We start from the raw sequence: 20736 nt of genomic DNA on the forward strand, positions 1-20736 counted from the left end.
CAGTTCAGTCGCTCAGTCATGTCCGACTCTCCGCGACCCCATGAATCACAGCACGCCAGGCCTCCCTGTCCATCACCAACTCCCGGAGTACACTCAAACTCATGTCCACAGAGTCGGTGATGCCATCCAGCCATCTCATTCTCGGTCGTCCCCTTCTCCTCCCGCCCCCAACCTTTCTCAGCATCAGAGTCTTTTCCAGTGAGTCAGCTCGTCGCATGAGGTGGCCAAAGTATTGCAGTTTCAGCTTTAGCATCAGTCCCTCCAATGAACATCCAGGATTGATCTCCTTTAGAATGGACTGGTTGGATCTCCTTGCAGTATAAGGGACTCTCAAGAGTCTTCTCCAACACCACAGTTCAAAAGCATCGATTCTTCGGCGATCAGCTTTCTTCACAGTCCAGCTCTCACATCCATACATGACCACGGGAAAAACCATTGCCTTGACTAGACGTACCTTGGTTGGCAAAGTAATGTCTCTGCTTTTTAATATACTATCAAGGTTGGTCATAACTTTCCTTCCAAGGAGCAAGCGTCTTTTAATTTCATGGCTGCAATCAGCATCTGCAGTGATTTTGGAGCCCAAAAAAACAAAGTCTGACACTGTTTCCACTGTTTTTCCATCTATTTCCCATGAAGTGATGGGACCAGATGCCATGATCTTTGTTTTCTGAATGTTGAGCTTCAAGCCAACCTTTTCACTCTCCTCTTTCACTTTCATCAAGAGGCTTTTGAGTTCCTCTTCACTTTCTGCCATAAGGGTAGTGTCATCTGCATATCTGAGGTTATTGATATTTCTCCCAGCAATCTTGATTCCAGCTTGTGCTTCTTCCAGCCCAGCGTTCCTCATGATGTACTCTGCATATAAGTTAAATAAGCAAGGTGACAATATACAACCTTGACGTACACCTTTTCCTATTTGGAACCAGTCTGTTGTTCCATGTCCAGTTCTAACTGTTGCTTCCTGACCTGCATACAGGTTTCTCAAGAGGCAAGTCAGGTGGTCCGGGATTCCCATCTCTTTCAGAATGTTCCACAGTTTATTGTGATCCACACAGTCAAAGGCTTTGGCATAGTCAATGAAGCAGAAATAGATGTTTTTCTGAAACTCTCTTGCTTTCTCCATGATCCAGCGGATGTTGGCAATTTGATCTCTGGTGCCTCTGCCTTTTCTAAAACCTGCTTGAACATCTGGGAGTTCACGGTTTACATACTGCTGAAGCCTGGCTTGGAGAATTTTGAGCATGACTTTACTAGCGTGTGAGATGAGTGCAATTGTCCGGTAGTTTGAGCATTCTTTGGCATTGCCTTTCTTTGGGATTGGAATGAAGACTGACCTTTTCCAGTCCTGTGGCCACTGCTGAGTTTTCCAAATCTGCTGGCATATTGAGTGCAGCACTTTCACAGCAGCATCTTTCAAGACTTGAAATAGCTCTACTGGAATTCCATCACCTCCACTAGCTTTGTTCGTAGTGATGCTTTCTAAGGCCCACTTGACTTCACATTCCAAGATGTCTGGCTCTAGGTCATATAATTGACATCATATGATATTTGCCTTTCTCTGTCTGTCTGTTTTCACTTAGTGTTAATCTTTTAAGTCCATCCATCTTGTGGCAAATGACATTATTTCAGTCTTTTTTCCTGGAATACTACTCAGCCATTAAACAGAATGAAATAATATCATTTGCCAGAATATGAATGAACTTAGAGATTATGTACTAAGTGAAGTTAAGTCATACAGAGAAAGACAAATATCATTTAATATCACTTATATGTGGAATCTTAAAAAATTATACAAATGAACTTATTTACAAAACAGAAAGTGACTTGTAGACATTGAAAGCAAACTTAGGGTTACCAAAGGGAAAAGGACAGGGGAGGGATAAATTCGGAGTTTGGGATTAACAGATACAAACTACTATATATAAAATATATATACAGCAAGACTACCGATTAAGATAAGATATTGATCTTGTAATTGATCTAAATAAGCTATAATGGAATGGAATATGGAAAAGTTTCTCTCTATATAGATAGATATAGATTTATCTGAATCATATTGCTGATGTGATTTCATCAGAAACTACACAACACTGTAAGTCAGCTGTATTTCAATAATTAAAAAAAAAGAGAATCAATAAGAGATTATATAAACATACACACCTTTATATATATACACTCACATAATCACACACACATGTATTATGTATAAAAATGTTTACTGTAAGGAATTGGCTCTCTTGATTATTATTGTTGTTTAGTTGCTAAGTTGTGTTCCAAGATCTGCAGTTTGTAAACTGGAGAGACAGTTTAGTCCAAGTCCAGAGGGCTTAAGAACCAAGATAACCAGTGGTGTAATTCTAGTCCAAAAGCTAGTGAAGGTTCCAAACCCAGAAGAGCCACTGTTTCATTAAGAGACCAGAGACAAGTGAAAGCAGCTTGAAGGCAATCAGGCAGGAGGGGTTCCCTCTTATTCACTGCTGCTGCTGCTGCTAAGTCACTTCAGTCGTGTCCGACTCTGTGTGACCCCACAGATGGAAGCCCACCAGGCTCCCCCATCCCTGGGATTCTCCAGGCAAGAACACTGGAGTGGGTTGCCATTTCCTTCTCCAATGTGTGAAAGTGAAGTCGCTCAGTTGTGTTCGACCCTTAGCAACCCCACGGACTGCAGCCTACCAGGCTGCTCCATCCATGGGATTTTCTAGGCAAGAGTACTGGAGTGACTTGCCATTGCCTTCTCCGCTCTTACTCACTAGAGTCAGCCTTTTCTTCTTTTCAGGCCTTCAACTGATTGAATAGGGTCCACTCACATTAGGAAGGGTAATCTGCTTTATTCAGTCAATTGATTCAAATGTTAATCTCACCCAGAGACATCTTCAAAGATACCAGCAGAATGTGTAAGCAGATGTCTAGGCACCCTATGACCCAGCGAAGTTGACATAAATTTAACCATCCCGTGACCTCTCATCTTCACAAACCTGTTAATAATTCTAGGATAAATTCACCTCCTTCAAAGTAAGTAATCAAAAATAAACTAGCACAATATCTCTACAAACATACCAGAAAGGGAGAAAGGAATAGTGATAACTAATGGCAGAGTGAGACCATTTATCAGAAAAATGTAACCATGAAGTAAAAATTATATGCAAATATTTTATCATGGATTTTTAAAAGCTTAATAAAGCAAGAAGTTTTGCTTCTGTGACAGATTAGCTTACATCATACCTGCCAATGCCACCTTACCAAGAACTATAAAGCTGGATGGATTTTTTTTTTAATGTTTTTAATACAGTAGAAATACTGCCTACAGTATTCATCTGCAAGAAGGCGTTGGAAAAATAGGAAGGCAGCCTAGGCTATACTGACCCAGATCCGACAGAAAGGAGTAGAACTGAGAGATGAGCCCAGCATTCAGTGCCACTTTTCCTCTTGATTTGCTGATATGAAAGCTATCGCTGAGAATCCAAGAAGTTGAGCACAGTATTCCACAGTATTATCACAAGTTTGGAGAGATTAAAAACTAAATATCAGTGCAGAATCCTTGATAATCAGTTCAAGCTTTCAATTAAGGTCATTGAAAAGACTCCATTTTCGTAATAAGCATGAACCAAAAAGAGATGAACCCTCTCAGTGACTGAAACCCAGCCTTTAAGTAATTCAATCCTTCATCTGTCTTTGTTTAGTTGCCTGCCAGAAGTATAAGTAAACTTTCTCTGGAGGAAGATATTATATAGAGTCTCAGATTATCTTTAAAATTTTCATTCAGTGTGCATGGCATGCAGTAAGAAATTACAGTGCATACCAAAACAACCTAATAAAACTAAGATATAAAAATATAACAGCAACCAAATACTAAGTCAGAAAATAAAAAATGAGAGGAAAACCAGTCAGTTTAAACAGACCTACACAATTCCCAGTATTGGAATTTTCTCAATTGAATTTTAAAATAACTATATGGTATATTCAAGAAAATAGAAGACATGTAGAATTTCAGCAGACACCTGGAACCTATACAAAGAAGTCAAATAAATCTTAAAAGTAAAAAAATAAAACAACTGAAACACCTAACAGAAACCTTTAACAGTAGATTGGAAAGAAGCAAAGAAAGGAAAAGGTAAATAAACTTTCCATGATGAAGTAAAGATATATCAATACGTTTTAAAGCACAGAAATATATAAAAGAGGTATATATCAAGACATAAGAGATGTGATGAAAAAATCTGACAGAAAATATTTGCTTTCCCAGAAGGAGAGGAGAACGACTGTGGTAGAAGCAATATTTGCAAAGTTAATAGCCCACCATTTTCCAAAACCTATGAGAAATATTTAGCTACAAATTCAAGAAATGTCACAGACCCTAAAGAGAAATTAAATCCCTATTAGGCACATGATAGAAGAATTGTCAAAACCGGCAACCAAACCTAGACAGCATATTAAAAAGCAGAGACATAACTTTGCCAACAAAGGTCTGTATAGTTAAAGCTATGGTTTTTCCAGTAGTCATGTACAGGTGTGAGAGTTGGCTGATTGACGAAGAATTGATGCTTTTGAACTGTGGTGCTGGAGAAGACTCTTGAGAGTCCATTGGACAGTAAGGAGATCAAACCAGTCAATCCTAAAGGAAATTAACCCTGAATATTCATTGGAAGGACTGATGCTGAAGCTGGAGCTCAAATATTTAGGCCACTTGATGCAAAGAGCCAACTCATTGGAAAAGACCCCGATGCTGGGAAAGATTGAAGGCAGGAGGAGAAGGGGACAACAGATGATAAGATGGTTGGATGGCATCATTGACTCAATGGGCATGAGTTTGAGCAAACTCCTGGAGATAGTAAAGGACCAGGAAGCCTGCTGTGCTACAGTCCATGGGGTTGCAAAGAGTCGGACATGACTGAGCAACTGAACAACAGCAAAGCGAGGAAAGAAAATCCTAGAAGCAGCCAGAGAAGAAAGACATGTTATATTCAAAGGAGCAACAGCTAAACTTAAAGCTGTCTTTCTAACAGAAAAGAAACAGAACCCAGAAATAAAGGAATACTAAAGGAAAATAACTGCCAATGTGAAATATTTTATACAGCAGAAAATGTCTTTCAAAAATGAAGGCAAAAATTCAGAGTATAGAAAACTCTACAAGACAAACAACCTACTTTTTTCAACAAATAAATTACATGAAAATTTAAAGTGTTAGAAGGGAGCCGCTGTGTCCTAAGTGTATTCCTCTAGCACTCAGATATTGAAACCTAGTCACCAATGTAGTGCTATTTGGAGACAAAGCCTTTGGGAGATGATTAGGCCATCAGCGTAGAGCCCTTATGAATAGGATTAGTGCTCTTATACAAGAGACCCCACAGAACTCCCTCATCCCATGGCCATCTGTCAACCAGGAAGTGGGCCCTTGCCAGACACTGGATCTGCTGGTGCCTTGATCTTGGACCTCCCAGCCTCCAGAACTGGGAGAAATAAATGGTTCTTGTTTAAGCCGCTCAGACTATGGTATTCTGTTAACAGCTGCCCAAAGAAGAGTACTCCAGAACCTATGAGTAAGAGAGGCTTAAAAGATAGAGCAACCATTATGTTATGTTAAAAGACAGAGCAACCATTATGTTATGTTTACTTATTGGTATGATTCAGTTTAACAGACTGTTAAATCTTTTGATATCTTGAGAAAACTGGAAATTTGAAGTGATTACCTATATGATGGTATAAGAAAGTTTGTTAAATATAATAATGATATTGTGGTTATGAATAGAGAGCCTTATTTTCTAGAGATACACCAGAAATATATATGGATAAAATTATACGATGTCTGGTATTTACTGCAGAGTAATACTGGAGGAGGGGGTAAGAAGACAGGTGTACAAATGAAATAAGATTGACATTGAGGTGGTAACTGTTGAAGGTGCTAATGATGGGTTCATGGGAATTTTTTATACTCTTCTGTTCATTTTTGTATGTACTTGAAACTCCTTGTAAGTGTTTTTATTTTTTTTTTAAAAAAGATGACATAGAGATATTTTAAGACAAAAAAATGAGAGATGTTTTTACAGAATTGGGGAGTTTGTCCCGGTAAATGGAAAATGTTCACAAATGGAACCAGTTGATACGGGGAGTGAAGGGAAAGCAAAGGCAGAAGGAGAATTCAGAGTACTTGATTTTCTAAATTCAGTGACCAGAGGGTGCATCACAATAGGAAATCAGGAAGATAAGCATTTTTGACTTACGAGATTTAACAAGAGGCATCTGAGGCACCTTGAATTCCTGTTCCTAAAAGTCACACTTCTTTAAGCATCTTAAAACTGCCTTTCAGCTTACCACTTTGTATGAGAACTTAAGTACACGTAACCAGCAGTTAGAAGAAGAGGTGAAAGATCTAGCAGATAAGAAGGAATCGGTCGCGCATTGGGAAGCTCAGATCACAGAAATAATTCAGTGGTGAGTACTCTTTAAATGTGTTTTGTGGGTGATTTTTGGCCATATAGTCAAATTGGTATGAATTCCAGGAAGAATATTTATTATTAGCCTGTGTTTCTTCTATGTTTTCGGTTTTTCCGCTTTTCCTTAACTCTGTCAGATATTCCGTATCAGCTTTTACAGTTTCATTAGAAGCTGATATTTCTTTCTAAGAGAGAAAATATTATTCTTTCTGAAGAGAGTTAGTTAGTCCTTATAGAACTGAAGAAACTCATTGGCTAGCCATCAATATTCTTAAGACCAAAATTCCTGTATTTGTGATTATTTTAGGAAACAGAAAGCCTGGAGAAAATTTTAGAAGCTAAAGATGTTATGCTTTCACCTTTTTCATAATTAAAACAGACTAATTCACATCTGGCATTTTAAAAACATTAAATGGTTACAGTTAGTTTTATCAACTGTTCTTTAAGTCCATAGTATTTACTTTGGGATGATTACCTTAGTGACTTTCGTATTAATTAATTCCTTAAATGATTGTTCTGGTATTTGTAAAAATCTGTATATTTTTATAATACTTAAAGTCGAATCCAACAGGGATTGCATTTTCTAATGAAAATAGGTAGCTTAACTTTTTATGCTTTTTAACTTTCTGACTTTTTCAGCATATTACTGATGTTTTATTTACATAAACAACTACTGGTTTCTTCATATATCTATAGACCAAGAATTTGGTGAGAATTTTAGTTTATCACACTCTTATTTTGGTTCTCTAAGCATATTTTCCCTGCTTATACTAGATTAATACTCTCCTTAAATGAAATCATAAGTGAATAAACACTGTGTTTTTAAGTAATCTTACCCAGTTGACTCATGTATTTTGATACTGATTTATCTGTAGTGCCCTTATGTTAACTCAGCTTTAGCTTATGAATGTGACTATTCACTGCATATCTGAAGGAAAATGCCCAAATTGTGGAAGTTTGGTTGTGTTCCAAATAGTACAGTTAATGGTTCTTTAATATTTATTGATATCCTTGTCATAAACTACAGTTCTGAAGCAAAATCGCTATAATCTTTAGCCTTGCTTATACATCAAACATTGTGACTCTTAATTTGTAACTCCATCATTATGTAATCAAATTTGTAACTAACATGTTAATGAAAATGACTTTATAGAGGACAAAACTGATTTGGCAAAAGCCTGCAATCCTAGACCACTGATCTTTTCAAGTGATTGCATGATGAATTGAGATGGAATGGGAAGTGGTTCTAGTAAAGGAAAGAAGCTATAATTATGGAGTATCTGGAAAGCGTTAGTAGAAAGGATGAAGATGAAATTTTTCTGCATATTTCACATTCAAATAAAATAAAAATCAAGAATACAGGAAGTCAGTGTGTATTAAAGCTGTTATTTAGAACTGGACTAATACATTAGATAACAAATTATTAAATACCTAATAGGCTAAAAGATATACTCACTGTTCTCAGGGTTCTCAACTATTTGAAAGTTAACTATGATATTCTTTACAAGCTTATAAAGGTTAAAAGTCTCAAGCTGTTTCTGTTTTTTTAATCTGGTGTATTAAAAAATGCTAACACAGGATTTTGGAAACTTGTCATATGCAGAATTGTAAATGTTTCCATTGGTCCAATTAACATCTTTAAAATAAAACAAACATGCTGTATATAAGATTTCATTTGAATGCATTTCTGATGGTCCTCTTACTCTGCTCCTCTGCCTTTTCCTATGAAATATCTCTTTCATATGAAAAAAAAAATTTAAACCTTTTAGGGCAAGGAGACCTTGTTGCTCACCTTGTATTGGAACAGGGACCTTCTCACCCTATATTCATCAGAAGATTTCATTCTTTCTCTTTGAAACGATACTACAAAGAGGCATTAAAGTTAACAGACTGGTCCATAAAATTCATTTTTCAGATGTATCTCCTGAAAGTTTGGGGGAAATTGAACAAATGGAGAAGACATTATGGAAGAAGGATATATAGGACTTAAATATAAATGAAGGGCAAGAAATGAGGAGGAATTAGTATTTCTGAAATTCTGAGTTGGAGAGATTAAGAAAATGGTGATATCATTGAAGTGGGAAAGGTCAGGAGAAGAAACAACTTTGGGGGAGAATGATATCCGTTTTAGTTGTTCTTTTGTTTGTTGGTGAGCTTGAGGTCATTCTCAGATATCTTGAGTGGAGATTTCCAGTATGCTTTAGAAAAGATGACTTATAGGTTAAGATTAGAAATATCAATTTAGGAATTTAATTTCTGGTAAATAAGGCCATTGAGGTAGAGTTTGTTTTGAGTAGAAAAGAAAGATAATGGTGATAGTATTGTGTATAGTATTAATAGAAGAGAGAGAAGACTAGTGTTAATAATATAATGTGTATATATAATAATACATTAATATAATACAATAATGATGTGTAATGTGTATAATTAATATACACATTAATAATGTGTATAGTATTACTAGAAGAGAGAGAAGACTAGTGTAAAATAACCAAGAAAATGTTTTAATAATCAGGAAAGGATTTCAGTAATGAAACATTTTCCTTTGTTTAAATTCACTCATATTATTTGAAACACTCCTCATTCATTAATTTTCATTCATGTGCAGTAATAGTTTGTAGTGATAAAACAGTATGTTCTAGGCGCCAGGTGGCACAGTGGTAAAGAATCCACCCACCAATTCAGGAGATGCAGGACACACGTTCAATCCCTGAATCAAGAAGATCCCCTGGAGTTGGAAACGGCAACCTGCTCCAGTATTCTTGCCTAGAAAATTCCAGGGACAGTGGAGCCTGGCAGGCTACAGTCCATGGGGTTGCAAAGAGTCAGACACGACTGAGCGACTGTGAACACACTTATGTTCTGTTCATTAGGCTGAAAATTCACATGTATTCTCATTTAGTTATCATAATAGTCCTTGAGGTAGGTGGTATTATTATTATCCCATCTTCTAACTGAAATAACAGAGAGTTAGAGGTGGTAAATGACTTATGTAAAGTGATACAACTGATAAGCAGTGAGCTACAAATTGAACCTAAGTCTACTTAACTCAAGAATCAAGTTCTTAATCACTACTGCTATATGTGCTAACTCCCAGACAGTTCAGTAAAGCATTTCCTGCTTGTTGACAGATAGTAGTACTGTGGTAGACCTTTAAAAAATGATATTAAGAACATCTTTAAATTTCTGTCACTTTTCACGTATTTCTTAATGATGCTTTAAAATAATACACATCTCACTGAAGTTTTCCGTTTTACTTCGGTACTTGATCTCTGTCTTTGTATATATTCTAGGGTCAGTGATGAAAAGGATGCACGAGGGTATCTTCAAGCCTTAGCTTCTAAAATGACTGAAGAATTGGAAGCTTTAAGAAACTCCAGCTTGGGTACCCGAGCAACAGTAAGCTCTACTATTTAGCCAACAGGCTTATTATATTAGCTGGGAGAAGACTCAGAAAACACTGTAATGAATCTGAGTAATTATATCAGTTTTTCTAGTTTCTGTCCACTGGAAAGTTTTTCATAAGAGATCATTCCAAGTTCCTCCAGTTTAAGAGATTATAATACATTGTTGCTTAGCTGTCATTTGTATGGCTAACCATTAATGGTAATAACCATAAAAAATAAATGTATTTATGAGTCTATAGTTATTTCTGAATTTAATGAAAAAGAATATATTTTTACAAGTAATATATCTCTTTTACTCTGTAATTAGGACAAGACAATGCTTTTAAGTACTTTCAAAATTCGCTTATATTACTGAACTTAAATGTAAAAATAGAACTAAAAGCACAGTCATGTTATTTTATAGGATATGCCCTGGAAAATGCGACGTTTTGCAAAACTAGATATGTCAGCTAGACTGGAGTTACAGTCAGCTCTGGATGCAGAAATAAGAGCCAAACAGGCCATCCAAGAAGAGCTGAATAAAGTTAAAGCATCTAACATCATAACAGAATGGTAAGACTCTATAGTCCCACTGGAGTGATTTCTGATTTGATCCAAAAGTATCTGGAAAGAAATTACATATTTAGTTTCCTACCTATCACTTTTATTTTTTAATGATGACCCAAAAAAAACTGAATGTTTGAAAATGAATTGATTCTTTTAGGCCTTTATGCAGTAATGACATTTTAATACAGCTCTGTTTCTATCTGACTTGTTCTTAAAGTGGAATTAATAGTATTAATATTATATTATTTGCTTTTCCCTTTTTTGTAAAATTTAGTTCATTTTCAAATTTTATAGTATTAAATTCAAAATTTTCTCTTGATCAAGAATATTACATTAGTATAAAAATGTAGCATAGAGTCAGAACAAAATATAGTCATCTGTAATTTCTGGCCTCTACCATAAATTTTTTATAAATGAAGGTTCTAGTGATGATGAATTTCACAGTAGTATAATATATTTAAATTATAATTTTTACTTACCATGTTTAAAAAAAGTATATCCTCCACACTCTTCAAGACAGTTAGCTAATGAATACATTCCCTCCACTGTTATCACAGCAGTAGACCAAATCATACTCTGAATAAATAACAAAAGGAAAATCATAATTGGATTGGTTCAAGAATCAGTCAGTGTAGGTGATATGGAGAAACAGTAGAAAGTTCATGTTACAAATCAAAATGCAAATAGAAAAATCCATTCAGTGCTCAGAATACCTAAGATTGCAAGGTCATTGAGTCACAAAAGGAAATACAGGCCCATAAATTGTTTTTAATGGTATGAACCTTAGTCCTTAAGCTGCAGTCATTAATGTTTTTAATTATATCAGAGATGCTATGTATCTCTGATTGAATTGAATTATAAATTCCTCAATTGAATTACAAATTCTTATTATAAGTCAGTTACAAGTTAAATATGCTTTACTTAAATGTGCTAGTGTGACACCGAAAATGGAAAACAACTTTTTCTGGAGAATATGAATTGATCCCAACATGAAGAACTACTAAATGTCATTCTCTGTATTGTAATTTGGTGTTAGTGAGATCTTTCTTCTTACGCTTAGGACATAAACTTACACATTTGTTTATAAATCAGGAATACAAGTCAAACTGAAAATTATAAACTTAGTCTTATGGTTCTCTATGAAAGAAATTTAACAGAATTCTAAAGTTAATGTTTGATTTTATACATTTTTTAAATTTAATAATTTATCTCATGGCTAGCAACTTTTTCAATAAAAGGCAAGATAATAAATACTTTAGGGTTTATAAGCCACATAGTTTCTGTCTACTCAACTGTGCTGTTGAGTATGAAAGCAGCCACAGACAGCATATAAATGAATGAGCCCGAGTGTGTTCCAGTAAATCTTTATTTGCACAAGAGTAGATGACAGTCTGGATTTGTCCTTCCTGCAGTGGTTTTCAGTTCCCTACATCATCATGACTGACATTAAAACCAGGTAAGTTCAACTACATACATGATGGCTCATTGACAAACAATATAAATAATGACAGTTTTCCTTTTGTTCCCTTATTTAAGTAAACTAAAAGATTCAGAGAAGAAGAACTTGGAACTACTATCAGAAATCGAACAACTGATAAAGGACACTGAAGAGCTGAGATCTGAAAAGGGTATGGGAATGTGTTTTGCATCCATCAGGATGTAATGTTCTGTTATGAATATATTTTATTATGAAAGAATCAGCTTAATGTGTAGGCAGAAGAATTGTTCACATGCATGAATATATGGTACACTCATGCACATATTTGGGAGATAAAATCTCTGAGTTATTTTGTTTTACCTGTTTAATCTTTTGTTAAAGATTTCATAAGAGAAAACTCATTTTGCCATATATTCAACTATTTTTTCAGGGCCGTGGACTATATCTTGAACAATATTTTTGTGATTGGAAACATTTGTTCTTTTCATATACTTTATACTATTCTCAAATGTTGTAGAGGATTCACTCTCAGGGTAGTTGAAGAAATAATGTAGAAATAACTAGATTAATCCAATATTAGAAAGGCAATTCAATGACAAAGAATTATTTTGATATTTTGATGTCTTTGTCCACGTTTGACACTCAAATTGCTTGCCCTGTGGGATTTCTCAGAGTTTATTCCTGTTTTCTTGAAAATATTACTTGAGCACGTTATAATTAATGTAAAAAGTAACTCAGAATGCTTGGTAGCTTTATTACATGAACTTCAATTTTCTTTCCATAATGTGGGCATTAGAATATGAGGATTTAATTTTTAAAAATTCAGAATGTTATTTTCTTAATGAAAAGATCTCTTATATACAGTTATTAGAAATTCATTTTCCTGACAGCATTCCTGGCTGAATACTGACCTAATAATTGGCTCTAAGCTGTACTTATGTGCTGCCCTCTTATTTCCCAGTCCTATGACACAGAGTGACAAAGCTGGTTGGGTCTCTCCATCTGCTTTTAAAACTGTGGAGGAAAGAGAGTAATCACACAAAGGAATTAACATGAAAAAAACCGTTAAAAGTAGTAGATGTTCAATACATTTTTGTTATGAATGAGAAAGGAAGGAATCCAGAAAAAGTGAATTAGGAACTCAGATTAGGAGCACAAGGCATCATGTTAAAATGAAAATCAAGCTTAATTTTCATGTATGAAGAGTAGAGGGAACTGCATTATTTAGCGAGTAGAGGAAAAAGTATATAAGACATGGAGGACCTGTGGCCCAAAAAGCAATTTATGTAGAAAAGAGAGCAGTGAGGAGTATGACTTAACCAGTTAGCATTGATTGCATCATTTTATAGTAGATCTAAATTTGTAAAAGAAGAAATTAAATTTATTACATTGCGTGCTAGCCCGTAGCTTTTATTTGAATTTTGAGCATTGCAGAATAATAAAATTTCACTGTTATAAAATAATATTCTATGTAAATAATATAATTTAATATTTATACAATGAGGGCAAGGATTTTGTTTGTCTCTTTGTTTACTGTTGTATCTTCAGTATCTAGACAGGGCTTGGCAAAAAACCCTCTCAGCAAATATTTATTGATGGAACAAATTTCTGCACTACCGTGTTCGGCAACCATGGTATATTATTAGAGAGTAATTCAAAAAAGCACATAAATTGGTACCAATTTAGTGGGTCAGTTTAGTCCTAATGATATGGAGATCAGAAGTGTATATTGGTATTTCTCCTTTTTCCTTCCTAGTATTTATCATTATATGTGTATGATTAAGAATTATTTTGGAAATTATTCAGTTAGAGTTAATACCATAGCCAAGAGATATGCATCAATTTTTAAAAAATTTTTCTGAGAAAAGCTCAGGTTTGGAGTCCTCATTCTCCAGCCCTAGTTTTCCTCAGACAAACTTTTGTCATACAATTTGTCAATAAAACAGTAAATGAAATCAGATTGAAGCCTGAGTAAAAGTTTATTCATAATTTAATAAGTTTGATTTATCATTTTTTTAAATAAAATGTTATTGGTAATGGTGTATACTATATACTTGATGAAAGTATTTCAGAAAGGAAACCTTGTTTGGTGCTAAATTACCTTAGAAAAATCAGAGCTAACCAGAATCCTATGTTTTAAAATTTTTCCAAGTCTACCAAAAGATTTAATGTGCTTTTTATGGTGTAGGAGAATCCCAGGGACAGGGGAGCCTAGTGGGCTTCCGTCTATGGGGTCACACAGAGTCGGACACGACTGAAGTGACTTAGCAGCAGCAGCAGTACAAGAAAAGAAACTCAAGAACTAAGTCAAGAAATAAGTATTTCCTAGAGATTGATGTAGTTTAACTATTGAGTGATGGTACAAGAAACACTAATGTATTTTAGTTTTTTTAATATGTGGAGTTAATAACGTTAATTGGTTTTAAAATATGGTAGTTTGCAAGCAACTTTTTAATAGATTCAGACAGGAAAGGTCATCCATGAAAATTAGTGTTAATTGTTCTAGTTTTAAGAAAAGTTGCTGCTGTCTTCTAGGTATAGAGCACCAAGACTCACAGCATTCTTTCTTGGCATTTTTGAATACGCCTACCGATGCTCTGGATCAATTTGAAGTAAGTATTACACCTTTCATGTATCCCCTGTGGTCGATTTAAAATTTACTTTGTGATTTAAAATTTATTTGCAATAAAACTTTTATTGCATCCCATATAAGAGGACCTAGAATCTTACATAAACAAAACTGTATTGTGAAAGAAATATATGTCCTGCTATATTATGGAAACTTTAATCATAAACTTTTCTTGTATTTAAGAGAAGTCTAAGATCTAAATAAGAGAGTCATTGTAAGATTTAAAAGAAATTTCATCTCTTTCCCTGAGGAACAGTAAATTCAGAACAGATCCTAACTTTAAATAATTTTAACTTTTTTTTCCTCCAAAGCAAAGAGCCACAATCAAAAAAGCAAGTGAAAATGTCAGCGCTCACAATAGGGCAATGCTGGTTCCAATTCCAAATCAATACAGTTTTTTAGAAGTATACCAAAGGAATGCTTTTTGTTCAAATTATTGCATATAGAGTTTATTTGGCACACTCCAGAATAATGAAATAGTGACTATATGACTCTGTCATTCTTTGGTACTTAAATTCTTTGCTAGAAAAAAGCTTACGGTTGAACTTTTTATCTCAGAAAAAATTTGTTAGTAATTATATCTTAGTCAACAGATAATTGTACATATCTGAGCAAGGCACTGTTGTATGTGCTGAAGATACAATAGTGACAAAATCAACAAAGTCCTGCCCCTCAGGAAGCTTATATTCTAGCGGGAACAGTTAGAAGGCAGAGCTTCTGTTGTTTACCTTTAGTTGTTACCTTTTAAAGTGCTTCCATTTAATTTAATTAATAATGATTTGCCATGAGCTTCAATTTATTACACCTTGAGCACAGTATATGAATTGTATTTCATTCTTTTGGGAAAGGGAAAAAGAATCACTCTTTAAAACATAGTTAATGAATTTCTAAGTTTCTTGAGAAACAATGACAATGACTGCTTTTCTCATTTATTTATTTGAATTAATGTCATTTGCCTTTCAATTGTTCTACAAAATTTTTGATTTATTATTTGTTCTTATTAAATTGCTTCATCCATATTTTCTATTTTTTTATTGCTGTATTCGTTAAATAGGATTCCTTTTCTTCTTCCTCATCTTCACTGATTGATTTTTTGGATGACGTAAGTCTTTGATTTTCAAACAAATGCATCCTTCAGTAAAAGAGATCAGTGAATTGATATGAAGAATTTACCTAGTAATGCAGTCAGTTTTAGAACTATCACACTTGATAATTTATGAGCCAAAATGTGCTTCTTTCTTACCTTAAATACAAAGAAGAGTTATCATTATTAAGTATAATAAAATAAAAATGTACTTTAAAAAATGCATTGGCCATCAGAGAATCTCTGTAGTTCCATTCTTTGTAACAGTTCTGAAGACTGGAATGCTTATTTGATTATTGTCACTATATAGCTATATAGATATAAATAATTGCTCATTTTTGTTTTTCAAGGCAGTTTCTATTTCACATTTCCCTTTTCTTTCCAGCAGTTTGCTACTTGGTTTATATGTTACTTAAAAGTAAGCCTCTGGTGGTATAATAAAAAGTGACGTTTTATTAACTCTTCCAATAGAGTTTATCATACATAACACAGTAGTTGAGTGCAAATCAATTTTTAATGCTGAGAGAATTTCTCTTCCAATGTGAAAATTGATTTTAGTTAACATATGCACTGTAAATTGACTGCATTATCATTTTCTCTCCTAAATTAATTCTATAGATTCAATAATTTAGAAGTTCCTAATGTATATTGTTCTCTTACGGAAATACCTGACATATACATTCTCTATTCTGCTTTAAATGGCACAGTAATTCTTGTTGTAAAGCATTGTATTTTCCTATTGAGCATTCTATCTTTCCAGAAATTAGGAAATAAAATGGGTTCAGATGCAAATGCAGTGAATATAACTTTTTTAAAATCAGAGGACACTCTTAATGTTTTATTTTTTGTGTTTTGTTAAATATAATTCTTACATTGAAAAGAGTATTAAGCATAATTTTTTACTAAAGAAAAATCCTGATCTATATTTTTGAGTGTTTTTTTTATTTCTTTAAATATTTATACCAAAATGTGCACTTTTTCATTCTAAATGGAAACTGTTTTACTATTCTTGAGATACATAATTATACTAGTTATGGTTTTTTAAAGTGTGATAAAAAGAGAACTTTCTTGATATATAATAATATTTAATGTTATAATCTGGTGTATATTTTACTAAAATATTCAGTATGGTATTTCCATATAGATAACATTCACCTTAAAAAGAATGGAAAGGAAATCTGAACAAATATTTCAATTGTTCTTTCTCCTAGAACACCATTTTAATTTTTCTTTCTCCTAGAACACCATGTTAATTTTTCTTTCTAAGAAACTCTTTTCTACATCCCTTTTTCTCTCACAAAAGTCCCTGAATGTAAAGCACAGGAGTAGTATGTATTTTGATAAATAGATTAGCTCTTCTCAACAAAAGTACACTTCAGCCCACTGCTGTCTCATCTCTGCTCTCATATGCTGTCTTCCACCACCACCCCGCTGTAGTGTCTAAGTTTCCCACTTTCACTCATGCTCCAGGAATATTTTCTTATCCTTCCCCCACTATTACTCAGCATAGATTCATAGATCCAACTCAGTTCAATGCAGATCTAAATGGTAAAGCATTACAAAGAAACTCCTATTATAAAGTAAGCAGGAGCTAAGTTCACAAAAACTGCTGAATCTTTTTGATTCAGGCTCCAGCTCTTTAAGGGCATGGTTTTTCTCTCATTTGCTTCCTAAGCACTTTTCTCTCCATTTATTGCTGAAGCACTTACGTTGATTCAAATCCTGTCGCTACCACTTTCTTGGTATGTAATTTGGAGCAATATATCTAACCTTTCTATGCATTGGTTTGCTTATTGGACAAACAGGGATAATAATAGTACTAATCTCATAAGCTTGTTTGAAAATTTAAAGTGACAGTGTACTGAATGCCCTCAATAATATTGGTTATTATTTCATTACTCTTAATAGGCCAGTTCCCCTCCATTGCTGTGTTCTCTTTAGCTTCCTTTCTTGTTCACAATTTCAGTTTCAGTTGAGTACTTTCTAAGCTCTTTACCACTCAGCCTTCCAGTCACAACCAGTATGAATCACTATCCTTTCCTCCTATTGAATTGCATTACTATTGGAAATGATTTTTCATGTCAGAGTGATGACTGTCCATAAGCTGCCATTTAAAATATATTTTGTATTCTTAATTCATATTTTATGGCATAAACCTCTTATTTCTCCTCATAGTTTGTAACTATGACTACCCTTCCCATCGTTATCATCCATTTCATCCTCAAAGTCATAATAGAATAATGATATTCAATCTTTGGCATGCTTAGGTTCAGCATCGAAGGTATTTAGTATTAATATATAAAACTCAGGTTCCTTGACTTCCTTATTACTCTTAAATGCTTGGAATCTTAAGGATGAAAATAAATCTTGATTGTTCTGTGTGCCCAAACTAGTTAGGCTGTTGTGCGTCTTGTTTATAATATGTAACTGCCCTCTGTTACTAAGTAGACTCTTAACTAACCTATAGGAAACATCCTCTGCTCATTCTTTTCTGTTTTCTGTCTCATTGCTGTAGAAAAGAAAAGTATTGTGCTGAAGACCTAAAATTGAATTGCAGCTGGAATTTGTAGGTATAGGAGGGAATAAGGTTAGTTTTAAGCAAAATTATCCAAGTGCAGTTTTCTTTTGTGTCCACACATCATTGACCTTCACCTAGTAACCTAGTGCCCTCATAATGCCCTCTGATTTTTCAGTGCTTTAACCAGTGCCTCCCCTCCTCCAAAACTACCTTCTGGTTTTATCCTTCACTGCTGCCCCCCCACTACACACACAGGCCTGTTACCATTATAATTATTTTGCACTTTCCTATCTCTAGTTTTTCCTCAGTATGTTTTGTCTGTTATTCAAAATTCAGATGAATGCCAGAATTTGTGGCAATCTTGAAAGACATTTGGGACAAGTTGCTTACCTTTTAAGTTACACTGTTTAGACAGCTCTTAACAGAAGAGAAAGAGCATTTGTAACACCAATCTTTCCTTCCCTCTGATTCAGACAAAGCAGAATACATTCTCCACACTACTTCAGTAACTCATAGGAGCTTAGGCATGTGGACTTTTCTACATGTAGAATAACAGACTTTGAAGGAGAAAAGAACCCTAGAAAATCTTTAGCCCAGTGATTTTAGCCATTATACACCACAGCACTCCCACTAGTAGAGAGGTATGTTGTTGTTTAGTCGCTAGGTCGTGTCTGACTCCTTGCGACCCATGGACTGTAGCCTGCCAGACTCCTCTATCCATGGGATTTCCCAGGCAAGAATACTGGTGTGGGTTGTCATTTTCCTTTTCCAGGGAATCTTCCTGATTCAAAGATCAAACCTGCATCTCCTGCATTATAGGCTGATTCTTTTTTTTTTTTTAATTGGAGACTAATTACTTTACAATATTGTAGTGGTTTTTGCTATACATTGACATGAATTAGCCATGGGTGTACATGTGTTCCCCATTCTGAACCCCACTCCCACCTCCCTCCCCATCCCATCCCTCAGGGTCATCCCAGTGCACTGGCCCTGAGCACCCTGTCTCATGCATCGAACCTGGACTGGTGATCTATTTCGCGTATGGTAATATACATGTTTCAATGCTATTCTCTTAAATCATCCCTCCTCGCCTTCTCCCACAGAGTCCAAAAGTCTCTTCTTTACATCTGTGCCTCTTTTGCTGTCTCGCATATAGGGTCATCTTTCTAAATTCCATATATATGCATTAAAATACTGTATTGGTGTTTTTCTTTCTGACTTACTTCACTCTGTATAACAGGCTCCAGTTTCATCCACCTCATTAGAACTAATTCAAATGCATTCTTTTTAATAGCTGAGTAATACTCCATTGTGTATATGTACCACAGCTTTCTTATCCATTCGTGTGCCAATGGAAATCTAGTTGCTTCCGTGTCCTGGCTATTGTAAACAGTGCTGCGATGAACATTGGAGTACATGTGTCTCTTTCAATTCTGTTTTCCTCGGTGTGTATACCCAGCAGTGGGATTGCTGGGTTGTATGGCAGTTCTATTTCCAGTTTTTTAAGGAATCTCCACACTGTTCTCCATAGTGGCTGTACTAGTTTGCATTCCCACCAGCAGTGTAAGAGGGTTCCACTGAGCCATCTGGGAAGCCCAATAGATATGTTACTCCCCTATTAGTGACAGTGACTAGGATTCTCAGTCTTAGGAGTAATAGGGAAGTGTTGATAAAAGGCTTATGTATGGCATTCTTTAGGGCAGATAAGGAGGTGAGTTAATTTTGAAAGAAACTGAGGCCATTTTGATAAGTAGTTTCTTCAGTAAGGCATTCCCATTTGAGCCAGTAAGACAGCAGTCAAACAGACACCAGGATCCCTTCTGTTGTGGAAATTATTTCCTTTTACCCTCATCTTTCCTCTCAGCCCCACTTGCCCAGTCGTAGACTGCCTGAGATACTACATATCAGGTACAGCCTCATGGTTACAGGTGGGGGCAGTGGAGCTCACCAGCTCAGATTCTCTCCCATCTGTTCCCTTTGTTCCCATGGTAGCAGATCAGGGAATCATTTCAGACTAAGCTTGCAGAAACTTCCCATTCTGTTTCACTCATTTTCTCCTTTTCAAGTGAACCCCCAAAATACTTGACTATATTAAAGGAGTACTAAGTACAGTTGCTGTTTATATTTGATAAACATATTGTCATATATTAAGTATATGCCAGGTAAATTTTGAGTTTTATTAAATTACAAGTCTACTGTCTGTTCATTTAGGCGAAGTTCACAGAGGTGGAAATTGCCCACTTATCTGGCAAATGAGAATGTACCATCTTGTTCTTTGGAGGTTGTCTGACTCTAGTGTACTGAGGAAAGGAGTTAATCAAGGAATTAATGCTCTAGAATATAAAGGTCAGACATAAAGGAATAAAGATAAAACATTTAGTCCAATTGTCTAGTACTCCTAATGTGTTCTTTTCTTGCATTCTGGCATATTAAGGGAAGAGTAGCCTGAAAGTATTGGCAAGCTGAGTTCTACTATTGGTTTTGGCCTCCTATAAAAGCTTATTAAGGTGTCCCAAAATATTTAATTTCAGTCCTGACTCCCTAGTAGGTTCCTTAATGTATGTTTTGCTTTTTAACATTGTTCTCCTCCCAGCTTCTCTCATATTCTGTCATAAGCAGCCACAGAAATCTGCAACTTGGCAGCATGGGTTAACTGATTCTGGGAAAAGTTGATCACACGTGA

The 20736-nt window shown here is 35.0% G+C and overlaps 1 protein-coding gene across 16 annotated transcripts in view; it reads left to right on the top strand.

Annotated features, from left to right (window-relative positions):
* CDC42BPA (CDC42 binding protein kinase alpha) overlaps positions 1-20736 on the top strand; it is a 297091-nt gene that overhangs the window by 222746 nt on the left and 53609 nt on the right. For 13 of the 16 annotated variants that reach the window (XM_055419750.2, XM_055419756.2, XM_055419753.2 and 10 more), the window contains 5 exons: positions 6305-6429; positions 9725-9830; positions 10242-10390; positions 11921-12012; positions 14358-14434. In XM_055419750.2, coding sequence (XP_055275725.2) covers positions 6305-6429; positions 9725-9830; positions 10242-10390; positions 11921-12012; positions 14358-14434 — 549 coding nt within the window. Of the gene's footprint in view, positions 1-6304; positions 6430-9724; positions 9831-10241; positions 10391-11920; positions 12013-14357; positions 14435-15505; positions 15554-20736 lie in introns of all 16 variants that reach the window. The other 3 variants (XM_088845512.1, XM_088845513.1, XM_055419752.2) reach the window with 1 other exon arrangement.

Source organism: Moschus berezovskii, chromosome 17 (assembly GCF_049115385.1).
Source record: "Moschus berezovskii isolate FMDL1 chromosome 17, NW_MosBer_1.0, whole genome shotgun sequence".
In the NCBI taxonomy this organism is placed as follows: domain Eukaryota; kingdom Metazoa; phylum Chordata; class Mammalia; order Artiodactyla; family Moschidae; genus Moschus; species Moschus berezovskii.